The sequence below is a fragment of the Falco cherrug genome, chromosome 4 (genome assembly GCF_023634085.1).
Source record: "Falco cherrug isolate bFalChe1 chromosome 4, bFalChe1.pri, whole genome shotgun sequence".
In the NCBI taxonomy this organism is placed as follows: domain Eukaryota; kingdom Metazoa; phylum Chordata; class Aves; order Falconiformes; family Falconidae; genus Falco; species Falco cherrug.
The window spans coordinates 73,695,149-73,708,065 of NC_073700.1; the positions used below are offsets into that span (position 1 = coordinate 73,695,149).

A 12,917-nucleotide genomic window follows, 5' to 3' on the forward strand; every position below is an offset into this window, starting at 1 on the left:
TTGATGTAATGGAGAGTTTAAAATGCCGACATTGGGCTCAAGCATGTTCATTGATCCAAATTATGTTTCTTCAGAACTGTTTAAGACTTTTGAAGAATACTTTATGCTGTTATGGTAAAGATTTTAAAACCATAACATTTGCCAACAGGGTACTGTTGGTAAAAAGAAAAAGAAAAAGGTTTTTTCACAAGAGAAATAAATAAAAACTTCTCTGTTAAAAAATTATTCCTGCTGTGAGATATTGTTTAAAAAAGGGGAAAACCCCCAAAGTATGCTCCTTTAACATGTAGTTTTTTCATTACTTTTCATTTTTATGTTACGTTTGGTTTATATCTACAAGAGTTTTAATAGGACTATAATTTAATTTGTCTGCTTTATTTTCAAATACTCTTCCCTAAAGATTTAGCTCATATTATAAAATGACTGAAGAGCACCTGCTGTTTTCCATGCCATAATTTTTCTCTTTAGTTGATGTAAGCTTGTATTGTGCATATGAAAACAATTAGTAGGGAAACTCCAAAAGGTAAAGAATTCCGCAGTCCCATGGGATAGACTTCTGTATCTCTTAGCCAGCTGTGCAACTTGTATAAAACGTCTACCGACTGACACTGCAAAATTAGAATGTAAGGAAACCTCCTACCAGAAAAGTGTCAGAAGGTTTGCGTGTGTGCATGAATAATGTGGATTATTGTAGATTTTCAAGTATTAGGAAAATATTATTTTTGCTCTGGTATAAATTGGAAAGCTGAAGCACAAGAGGAAACATGCACACAGAAAGTAATTTTGCACACAGTCCTAAGAGAATTGTCCTGAACTTCTACAAACATGATTCTTTCTCTTCTATGTTTAAAACATAGCTATTTATGAGTTCCCAAAACTAACAAATTTGTAACAATTCTGCAACTTTGAAGCTATTGAACAAAAGGTAACCCCCTTTTTTTTTCCTTGAAAGTGTGAAAGATGCAGGTTAATTTCTGTAAAAAGGGGTAAATAAACCAAACATTCACATTTTTCAAAAGCTGTTTCCTCATCATATGATTTATGATGTCCAAGACTGGAGTCCATCCATCAAGAGGTCTATTTTATCCCTGCATTGGTATTTTTATTATGTTGAGAGCTGATTATCCACTAGCAACTTTGTTGCTACTTTGTGCTTAAATGGTATCTACAAAAAAACCCCAACACCTCCTCCTATCTCTAATTTAAGGTAGTGCACAAATACTGTTATTTCCATTTGGCAGAGTAGCAAGAGGTCAGAGAAGTTACATGGGTTACCAGAAGTAGTGCAAAAGTATCCAATCATGATAAAAAGTCAATTTGCAGAATATATTTTTTATTTGTTAGTGCTTTTCAGGTTTGGATGTCTAATCTGAGATGTGCCTTGTAGGCGTCTTCAGGGAACCCAGCTACCCACCTTTTGTAAGCCCACTAAACGAGAGGCAAACTGTTTAAAATTTCTGATATTCAGGTTCAAAAACTTGATCAAAAATCAAAAAATAATTTGAAAAAATTTGTCATTCTTTTATCTCCAAATGTGTTGTTATTGTTAAACCAGTAATAAAATATTTATAATCTTAAATCAGCTAGATTCATTAAATGAGATCTTTCTACAGACACTTCAAAAAAAGCTGAATATAAAATTCCTACCAAAAATATAAAAAATAATAATATTTCAACCCCTCTTAACTTATTATATTATTATAACTGCGCATTTTAAAATATTATCATTTGTTATTATTATAACTGCATAAATTATGGGCTGTTTTTTAAATTTTGCTCTTTTTTGATGCTAGTAATTTCTTTTCCCAGTGACTTAATTCAAAACTGGATGTGATCAGTGCCCCATGGATATGGACCTAAGGGCCTTTGTACTTTGTTGAGATGAATTTGTGTAAGAGTTACTATAGACTGGTGGCCAGCGTTAATGCAAATCAGATAGCAAAGTCTTATGGCCAAGAGTCAGAAGATGCGTACCTCACACCTCAGGGGCTGACAGGAGGAAAGTAGTCAGGTGGTAACAGTTGCTACTCAGGAAGCCATCACTGTTGCAGACCTCTGCTGTGCCAGGAATGCAGCTGGGTAATTTGATCGTTTTAGTAGCTCTAGAGAAGTTCAAAGGGCAGTCATTTGAGTTATCTAGCAGCCTTTCTGTTACCACAGCCTGGCCGCGTGATGTAGCCTAGCCATGGAAAGCCTTCAGCTTTAAAGCGCCGTGTTGGTCATTGTGGGTCACTGGTTAGACTTTGGCATAAGAAAATCTAAAAGCAGGCCAAGAATTAGAAACAATTTCTTTAAAGGTCATTCATCAGTAGACGATAAGGGCTTCTGCTATTCTTCTGTAGAGGTTTGGGACCTTGCAGGTTGGTGTCTGCCTCACACAGAATGGAAGTCATAGCATCAGAGCTTAAAGTGCCTTTCTGCTAAGGCATTGTCCATTCTTGCTCTCCATGTGCAATCCTGTGTGCTAGGGAAGTTGTTAACAATAACAAATGACATCTGGTTAGATCTGGTAATTCCTTGCTCTTCACTTCCTGAATCAAATTTCCTATTTTTTTCACCTACTAGAATAGCTAGACCAAAATAAATTCTTTCTGGTACAGACTGCAGTCTGGAATTTTGAGTAATATTAAGTAATTTGGTTTTACTTCTAAAAAGACTGCCCTCATCTATACCATAAGTAGTTTTGAAGAAATAGGAATTTTTTTAAGCTTCTTGTTCTAATAATATTAAAACGTCTAGTAGTATTAGTCTACCCAAAGAACATAAAATTATTTCAGACTGCTTTGTTGTCCCAAGATAACCAGGAAAAGCTAGCATGTTCAGTTTTAAGGCTATCTATTCTGTAGTTACAATGAAATACTATTCAAACCATAAGCTTATAGAGAAGACAGACACTGCAGAATAAATGCTGTGTGGGGATCTCTTCAGAGAGGCAAGATTGACAGCACATAAAAGTTCATGTGCTTTAGGATGAAGGACTGTTTCCTAGTTGTTTCTTACCTGCTGAAGTTTTCTTCCTTTCATTGTCAGTTGGTTGGTTGATTGCTCCTACAAGCAAGCTCAAAAGCTCAGCTATATTTCTTACTGCACCTAGGAGCCAGATCTTAAATCTCATAAATCCTTTAGACTCCTGTCCTCTTTTGTGGTCTGTCTTTCCCTCTGCTTTTCTTTTTCTCACGACTAAAGCATCCCTCAACATCTTCACAGCATCTTTTTGTCAAAGTGATGAACATATCTAAATTTGCCTGGATCTGTGATCAAAATCTGTGATGTCTTTAGAACTGTTTCTGAATTAAATATCCATAGAATCACAAGTGTGTGGCAGAATTCTTCTAAACCCATAGTCTTGCCTCTTGCATGGCCAGAGGCTAGAAGACTAATAAACCTCAATTTTTTGCTTTTTTGCACTGCCATTCCTGTTTTGACGTGCTCTGCCTGGAGCGGAAGGATTAAATCTAGGCTCTTAAACATACACTGAAATTGTGCTCTTTAACAAGTAAAGCATTTCAGGCTGGATTTTTAATTCAAGCTTTTTTTAGACATGACAGTGCAAAAACTGTGAGACCTCCAAAGCGAGATCACCAAATTTAATACGTGATGGCAGTTCGTGAGTTTACGTTTGAGAAAATACACTCTTATGCTATGACATGTGAGACTGACTTGTGAAGCCTGATGTCTAAATTGCATGTATGCGATTACACAAGCTTTTCTCATTTTTGTTGTTCTTGTCCTTGTATATTAGGAAATAATTGGTTCTTCATGTGTTAGCTCATAATTGTAAAGAATTAGGAGTATGACTGAATTTGCAATTTCTACATGGACCATAACGTCATTCGAAGGCTGCATTTAAGTAGAGTTTAATGGCATAAGGCAATTTTTTTGCCCAAGAGGAAAGTATTTAAGGTCATGGGAGTGACATGAATCCCAGATGCGGCACAGTTAAATTTCTCAGAGGAAACAAACATGCAATTAGAATGTGATTACAGGTTATTTTAAAGGTTATGTTACTGGTTTTGAATCCACTGCATGGAGAAATTATTATGTAGTATAACAGTAGTGAGAAGATTAAGAGCAATGGGTAAGGCAAATGTTTTTATTTAACTCAAGCTGATTTCACATCTTCCAGTGCAGTCCATGTTTAGCTGAGTTGTCCTTATACAAAACAAAATATTTTCTGAAGCCATGAAAATACTCTTTAAGAATGACTTTTAATTAGGGACACTTGCAAATTATCTTTCACCTGAGCAATTTTGTTAGTTATACAGGACTTCTTTAGGAGTAATGGTGTGGAGAACTAAGTCCTTGTGTGGTGCGACAGCAAAAATAAAAAATCAAGAGCATCTTTCCAGTGACAGATTTCTTGTTTTTGCACTCATCAGGGAAGCACGCCCTGCATTAGCATCAACAAGCATCATTATAACTTTCCTTGGCCATCCACAGAGTAATTTGTGAAAGCCTTTTTAAAATGTGATTCAGTTAAATATTTATATAACTTGCACAGATTCCTTAGAAAGTGAAACTTTTCTATAAGCATTTATAATTTTCAGGTTTTAAATTTAATTTTTATAGTAAGTCTTGTTAGAAATTATCAGCCAATAAAACTATGAAAGGCTTCTCCTGTCACTTGTTGAGCATAACTGCAAATCTGTTGCCTGTCTTACAAAGAAATGGAAATAAATGTTTATTATGAAGAATAACTAATTATGGCTGAGGTGGTATTTGTATAATACAGTTATAATTGTGATGTGAATATTGCTAGGCTCAAAAAAGCTTGCTATACACTCTGAATAGGCAAATGAAAAACGATTATCTTAGAGTATGTTGCATTGTGTAGAATGTGTTGCATTAGTGTACTAAATAAAATGAATAACGTGAATTTCTCTATGCTTTGATTTAGGTCATGTACCTGCCAACTTCTGCAAAAGTTAGCAAATTAGATACAATACATTCTGGTTAGTCTTGTGCCACAAAGATTGAACAATTCAGTTGGTATGTTTGGAATGAATTGTAGCCTCTTGGAATTGTGAAAGTCTTACAGTAATGCCAGTGAAACACATTGGCATTCTGTGTGTTTTGATTTGCTGGAAAACAGCTTGAGTGTTGACTGCATGCTCAAGGATTTTACTTATTTGAGCATGATGAACCAGAAAGGGCTTCTGCAGACAGCCTCATACAAAGGTGGTTTGCCAAAGCTTAACATAGGGAAGCCAGCTTTGCCAGTAGCATTAGGAGGGTGTAGGCTGCCTCAAGAATTAGCGGGAACAGAGACACTTCTCCATAGCTCTCCCAGGAAGATGATCAGACCTTGTCTTCTTTGATTATTAGTGGAGCCTAGCAGACTTGCTAACTTAGGGAATATCATAGGTAGAAATCTCATTTTTAAAATCATTTTTAAGAAAAGGAAAGGTATGACTTGGGAACTGCTGATTCCCGGGTCAGCTCTCTTTCTGCTAATAATTCTACTTTTTTATATGTAGCTTTACTGTAAGAGTCTGCGCAGACTTCGAAGGTCAAGGTATTTCAGATGAGATAGGTAAGAAATATTTTATATTGCTATAAATTACTCTGGCCTACTCAATTTCAGGTGTATTTTTTTCTTACATCTTGAAAGGCAATAGGAGTGAGAACCTCCTAAGGCAAGAAAATGCATTTAAATAGATAGATACAGATATAGATATAGATAAAACACAAAGCTTGTAGTATTCACTTGAAGGAATTTTTATTCAGTTTAAGCCATTTTCCAAATAAAACCAAGAATACCCTGGTGGAGAATGTACTGTTTTGAAAAAGAAAAAAAGTATTAAAAAAAATTAGGAGATGGAAGTCCTGTACACGTATGATCTGTGAATAAAATTAGAAAGTTTAAATTACATGTATTCCATACTTTGGATCAAAAAATAGTGTGCTGCTAAACAGACAGACACTTAAAGCAAGAATTAGTTTTGCTTGGAAGACTTTGTTAGAGTAATTAACTATAATATGTAATGAATTGTTTACTACTTTTTCTTTCTATGTTAAATAAATATTTGATCTACTTTTATCTTTTAGTGCTGACAGGTGAATTGCAGTTAGATTCACTGAAACAGAAAGGAGCTGTTAAGAGGACCCTCTTCTTTGATTACCATCAGTCACATCTTTACTTCTCCATTGTGATAGAAAGACAGAAACAGCTCCATTGCCAGGACTTTCTTGTTTATCTCAGAGTAAGTTGTTTAAAATGTTTTGGCCTGCCATCATCATTTGAGTAGTGTCAGGGATTTAAAGATAATAATAAAAAAAGGAGTCACTGGAAAAGGAAGAAAGATTTCCATTGTTCTTAGACCCCAATATTACAGAAATGTGAGATAAGAAAGGCATCGTCTGAGTGTCCAGAACATTCTTCTATCTGGGCAAAATATCCTATGTGAATCTTTGGCTCATCTTTTGTCAGTGTAAGTATAAAAGAAAGACTTCCTTTGAAGAGTGTACAGTTTCTCTGTACAAATACATTGATTTTGTGCTCTTCTGGAAATTCTGATTAGATACTGCATCTCCTGATACAAAAATGCAAGATTGCTCTCCCTGTAGTATCCACAGTGGGATGATCAACTAAATATGTTAAATGTCATGCCATTTTAGTTTCAACAGCTATTTTAAAGGAGTGTCACCAGCAATATTGGCCTAAAATTCATATATTTAAAACAATATTTTTAAGATATTTTAAAATGCTTTTAGAAAAATTAAAACTGTAGAACTGAAGTTGTGAGGGAGAAAGGGTCATTAAAAAAGCTGGAATTACCTCATGCAATTGAAGCAGATTCCAAGTTTGGTGCTAGAAATGCAGTGGGAAGTGAAATGGAGAAGTCTCAAGCAGTGTGTAACGAAATATCTGGGCAATAAAGGTGGTGGAGTTTTACCATTGCTAATCTATGTAAATTCTTGGTTATGAAACAAACCAACATTACCTCCACAAATCCACACATGCCCTACCTCCATTCCAAAAGGAAGGTGGGCAGTCGCTGATAGGAATTGGCTCTGCATCTCTCTCGAACAGCTTCATTTTAGGCTAATGCTTTGAAATAATTCTGAGTCTACTCAGCTCAGCCAGCTTCTTCCAGATGTGGGGCTGGGGAGGCAATGTGTTCTGGGCATTCTAGTTATTGGTGAGTCACTTTGCTTTCCTAATGGCATTACATACAGCCAGAATTTGTCAGCAGCTGCCAGAGAACCAAATCTTTACCTTCAATAAAGACTAAAGCCTGAACCTGTTGCCATACCATACTAATCTGAAATAGTTATATTAAACCATTGGGGTTTTTTGTGTGATTGTCACTCACAGGATGAAACAGAATTTAGAGATAAATTATCTCCCATCAATATAAACTTGAATTATAGTTTGGATGAATCCGGTTTTGAAGACAGCCTGACTGTGAAGCCAATACTAAACTATTACCAGAAAAGCTCAGTAACAGAACAGGTATGAATTTTGCATGCCACATTTTCTGTATGTAAACATGAAAGCATTTACAAATACTATGTGTGTCGTCTTCCTTAAAACAGAATATCATGGCCAGAAATTACATAACAAGGATTTAATTAATTCAAAATGTAAACTGAATATAAATATAGAACCAGGCAGGCCTTTAAAGCATTTCCAAAACTTTGTTGTATTCATAGTTCTGATTGCATTCTAGAATATGAAAGCCAAGTTAGTGTGGGAAAGAGCCTGAAAGATGATATTGTTCTGCTAAGGACATGGTTGACAGTCTCCAACTACTCATGTGGAAAGGAACTTATAGAGAGGAGAAAGATTAATTCAATAGGGCAATGCTAGTGATATTTAAGACATTTTGTTAGTGATACTTAATGCAGTTATTTGGACTTTGAAGTGTGTCGTAACTGTAGTATTCTTTTTTTATTTGTTTTGCGACAACACAGGCTTACATTCTGGTTGACTGTGGGGAGGACAATTTGTGCATTCCTGACTTGCAGCTTTCTGCAATGCCGTAAGTTAAATAAGATAAATGATGCTGTATGTAACAAAATTCAGATACCTCTAACTGATTTAACCAAATGAAATATGTAGAAAACAGTTATGTTGTTTGCTATAGGTACTCATTCTTACCTTACTTCCAAATTTTAATTTGCACATCCATCTAGAAAACAGAGAAATGGAGAAATATACACTTGAAAATGTATCTTTGTCAGACACATTCATGGTGTTTAATGGTTATCAGAAAGTATAGTTTGCAAGTGTTTGTTAGGATTGATTCTAGTTCTGTGAATGCCAAGAGATAATAAAAATTGTTGTTCAAAGGAGAATTTAAATTTCTTTACTTCAGAATACCAGTGATTTTGAACCTGAGACAGAATTCTCCCGAACTCATTATGCAGTGAAGTAAAGAAATTTCAGAATAAAAGAATTTCAAAACATGGCAACAATTCCTTCAGTGGAGGGAGAAGTATGCCATGCAGTACAAGTGGGGAACCTCTGACAGTTATCTGACTCTGTGCCATCAAAATCAGTACGTAATTGTGAAAGGAAAGGGCACAGTGCCGTTGCAGGTCTCAGGAGATCTGTCATTGTTCATTTTACAATGGGCATGAGCGGAAAACTGGAATCCCACCACCTTTGTGCCCTCCAGAAAACAATGCTGATGGGACCCCTGTGGCAAGTAATTCCTCTTCTAAATACTTCTTTCTGGTTAGAAAGTAGTCAGGGTCTGAAATTTTATACTAGTAACTTTCAGGTTCTGTGGTAGTCCACTTTGCCTGTCCATGGTGTTTGCTCTTGACCTCTTTCCTACACAGGTGCTGGCATAATTTTCCATGGGGTCATTTTTTATGGAAGATGTTTTATTCTGTGTTCCCAGAATAATTTCCAGAAAAAATGCTATGAAAGTAAAATGTTCTACTTTATTCTTATGTAAATCATGATTCTGCATGTCTTAACTCCTGACTAGTTAGTATGTTCTATATAGAGATAAAGATCAGCTAATAATTGGAGGAGAAAACTGTATCATGCTCATAATAAATCCAAGGAATGATGGGGAAGGAGCCTATGAAGCTGAGCTACATATAAAGATTCCACCTGAAGCAGATTACACTGGGGTTGAACGCAACAACAAGGTAAATGCAAATCAAAATGTTAGCAATAATAAAGCAGAACTGAGAGCAGGGTTAACCTACAAAGACTATACTAGCTGAAAGCAACAAGTAGAGAAGTGCCTTTTAGAAAGGGAGATCCCATTGACTCTCAGCTGTCTTTGCTCACACAGTCCAGGCTAAAGAGTAACCATGTCACCAAAGGATGGGAAGGACAGGACAATTCTGTTCAGAGCCAGCTGAGGTCAAGCTCCTTGCTATTAACTTAGTTATAATACCACACAAATACTGTCACGTTTCTCTTAGGGCTAGAGGTATTCACATCATTCAGATTTTGAAAAATCTGTAAACCCTACCAGCAGCAGAGAGTGATAGTGCATAACCCCCTGAGTGCTTCCAGCCTTGGATCCTGTGGTACCAGCTCTGTCAGAGTTAATGAGCCCTGCTGAACCCCGGACACTTGGACACTGGCTGTCTCATGCTCCCAGCACACCAGTGTTTTACCCTTATTAAGGGTATCCCAGTCTGTGATACTCTCAATAGTTGAACATGAACTGGGATATAAACTTGACAAAATTGGGTTTCTTTGTAGCCCATTATTTTATCTTGTGGATAGGCCAAAAAAGCAGTTACAATGTAAAATGTTCCAGCCTTCACAGAGGACTAACGCTGATTGAGGTCCTGCTGAGCTGTATTGAACACACAGTGTTTCCTTTTTGGGTCTGTTTGTTTTTTAAGAGCAAAGACGAAACACTATCCTGCAAACAAGCAGAGTGTTCATGTATTCTCTGTTGGACAGCAAGTCTGCATTGCCTCATCTGCACATAAATCTCCCAAGCTGTTGCAACATGAGCTTGCTTTTTTCTGTCAGTGCCTGGAATGTTCAGAAGGGCCTCAAGGGTGAGAGTGGGAGAAAGCAAGTTAATTTCCTTTCTAAAGGCAAATGTTTTTAAGGAAGTTGAAAGTAACTTGCAAAGTATTTCCTTGTTCTCCTTCTGTCAGTGTTTTTATTAATGGGCTTTTAACCCAGTTGGGAAAAAATTACAAGAATTAACGATGTCACTGAAGATGAGAATATGGAACTTGTCTGCAACCTCACTTCTCAGGAGCATATCTTTGTACGCAAAACAAATAAGTAAAAACACTAGCCTCTTTTTATTTCTCCTTTTAGCATAGCCTCTGTTTTTTCAGACTGTGATCTACAGAACTTAAGTTCTCTTTGCTATGCTACACATGGTTGTATTTGTCCTTTGTTGCTCTTTGGGAGTCTTTGGCTGTTCTTTTGGCCATGACCAAGTATGTCACCAGAGGCACTTGTTTCAAAACTCACAGCACATATTACCATGTATCTATCATTTGGGCTGGAGAGAAATCACTTGGGGCTTTTCATTATTATAGGAAAAACTGAATTTTGTAGTGCCAGCAGGGTAGAACTGTGTGTAAAGGAAGAAAAATAGAGGTGGGAGATTCTGGTGCTTTGGAAGAATAAGGAGAAGCTAGAATGGCTTGGGAAAGAGTGTTAATGTTCTTTTCTTTTGAAAACAATTTTTTAAAAGCCCAGGAAACATGCAGTTTTTTAACTTTTCTTCAGATTTTATGGAAGATAAAATGCAGTTTTGGCAAATCCAGTTCTGAGTGCTTCTGGATTTATAGAAAATTGCCTTCATTTTGCCTGCATTTACTTAGTTCACTACAACATGGAATTTATTTAATTTATTTATTTCTTAATTTTCATAATTATTCCATTCAAAGAGATGTCATTACGTTATTTCTGAGAAGGATCAAAACATTAGTCCTACTATCTACATCATTCTTAGTGTCTTCCCTTCTGCATTTGAAGGACAGTTTTCATGAGGATTACATATGATACTGAAAACAAGTTTATTCTTTCTAATGTTTTTAAACTGTAAATGCATATTTTTTTTAAACTATGGTCTTCATGATATTGTGGGTTCATTAAAAACCTAAAAATTTCACTTCTAAGTACCTTTGGGAAAAAAATTGATATCGTAATTTTCTTCAAAAAGACAAAGCTAACATTTTCTGGCATTTAACTCTTGGTGGAGGTTAGCTCTTGTGTGCATTCAGTTGCTTTTCTGTATGGCCATATGTCACCTAAAACTGCTGCGAACATCACAAAGGATATATGATCTTTGTAATTTAAAAAGAAAATTTAGAATGGAAGAAAAACATTTTAAGTCATAGACATTCTTTTATATCCTTCCTGTTCTGTTTTGTCATTTAATTCATTCTGTCTAAATGCACAAATTAAGTAACTTGACCACTCAAAACAAGAATTAGCAGGTTTTTTAGGTTTTTTCCCCAGAGTGATCAGAGGTTCATATGTTACCAGAATGACCAAATTCTTAGGGATCATAGTATAAATTAGTATAAATTAAAGAGGAACTCAATTAATTCAACCCATAGGACTTTAAAAAAATACAGCAATTTAAACCACTTGACAAGAGCACAGAAGGTATTACCACACTGGTATGCAGCAAACACCAAAGTATATGGAAAAAGTGTCGCGGTCTGTGAGTACTTTTGAGTCATGGCCCATAGGTGAAAATTAATATTTTCTGTTAGTTGCAATGGAGTCAGGATTTTCCTTCTTATTTTTATGGTTGTGCTGCACCCTGCCAATGGGGCATCTGTGATGGCTTCTGAAATGTGCTTAATTTAACACAGAGTAATTTCAGCGGACGGGTGGATTTATGCTACGGTCTGTTGCAATTATTCTTTTAAAGCTCTGCATCTAAGGATTTCATTGAATCTTAAAAGTATCAGTGTTTACAGTCCTCTGGGTAGCTGTTTTTCTCCAGACTGCAGAATCCTTTGTATTAAGGAGGGAGATTACTCACCTCAGAGCCAGAAAAACAGGTATACTGAGAGCAGAATTAATGAAATGTAATGAGCTGGATAAATCACTTTATACATTTCTGATGGAAGTGAAAAATCTTTGGAATCAAATAATTCTATTATGCTGACATCATTTCAGAGAAACTATACTCATAGAGGATATTAGGCTACTTTATTATGGGGCAACTGTGGATTTGGGCTATCTAATAAACAAATTTATCCCTTAAGTGCTTCCTGTCCAACCTGATTATTTTTTTTAAACAATTTATTGGGTTATCCAATATCATTTGAATTACACTCAGAAAATGTTAAAGTCAACAACTTAACTGAAAACTCATTTGCCTTCTACCTCGTCCCTTCAGCTTTATGGAACAAATGTTTGACCTGCCTCAGTTGTCATTATCTTGTTATCTCAGGCCCGATTCTGTAGCATATTGCACATAGACTGTGCAAGCCTATCAAAAGAGTAGCATTTTGCAGAGATGTATGTGATCATATGCAAGTGGAGAGCTGAGTGAACATGTGTGATCTTAAAGTCTGAGGTCAAGGATATGAAGTTTCATTGATTCTTGCACATATACTTCCTTCAGTCAAAAGCTGATTAATGACATACAATGACTTACAATTAATTCAATATGTGTTATTAATTAGTTTTATTGTGGAAACCTGGTTCACAGACCAGGTAAATAAGTAAATTATCACAGCTTTAGTAGTTACCGGAAACCCATTAGCTTGTAATAACTGTCCATATGCATTAGGTGTAGAGTTACTGGAATTAGCTGCAGTGAAAAAAGTATAACCACATTATATTGCATTTCCAGGGCCAGCAGTAGATCCAGAGCCAGTATATACTTTCTGTATGGTACATTCTTACTACAGTAGCGTGATTGTGTGTTTGAACCCCAAGCCATTGCCTGAATACTGTGTGATAATCCTTTGTCCAGTGAAGGAGTTCCCCATGTTGAACTGCTCAA

At 36.0% G+C, this 12,917-nt stretch overlaps 1 protein-coding gene across 1 annotated transcript in view; it reads left to right on the top strand.

Moving 5' to 3' along the window:
- ITGA8 (integrin subunit alpha 8) overlaps positions 1-12,917 on the top strand; it is a 118,542-nt gene that overhangs the window by 48,966 nt on the left and 56,659 nt on the right. The window contains exons 16-20 of the mRNA XM_055708533.1: positions 5,478-5,533; positions 6,049-6,203; positions 7,319-7,456; positions 7,918-7,985; positions 8,961-9,108. Coding sequence (XP_055564508.1) covers positions 5,478-5,533; positions 6,049-6,203; positions 7,319-7,456; positions 7,918-7,985; positions 8,961-9,108 — 565 coding nt within the window. The remainder of the gene's footprint in view (positions 1-5,477; positions 5,534-6,048; positions 6,204-7,318; positions 7,457-7,917; positions 7,986-8,960; positions 9,109-12,917) is intronic.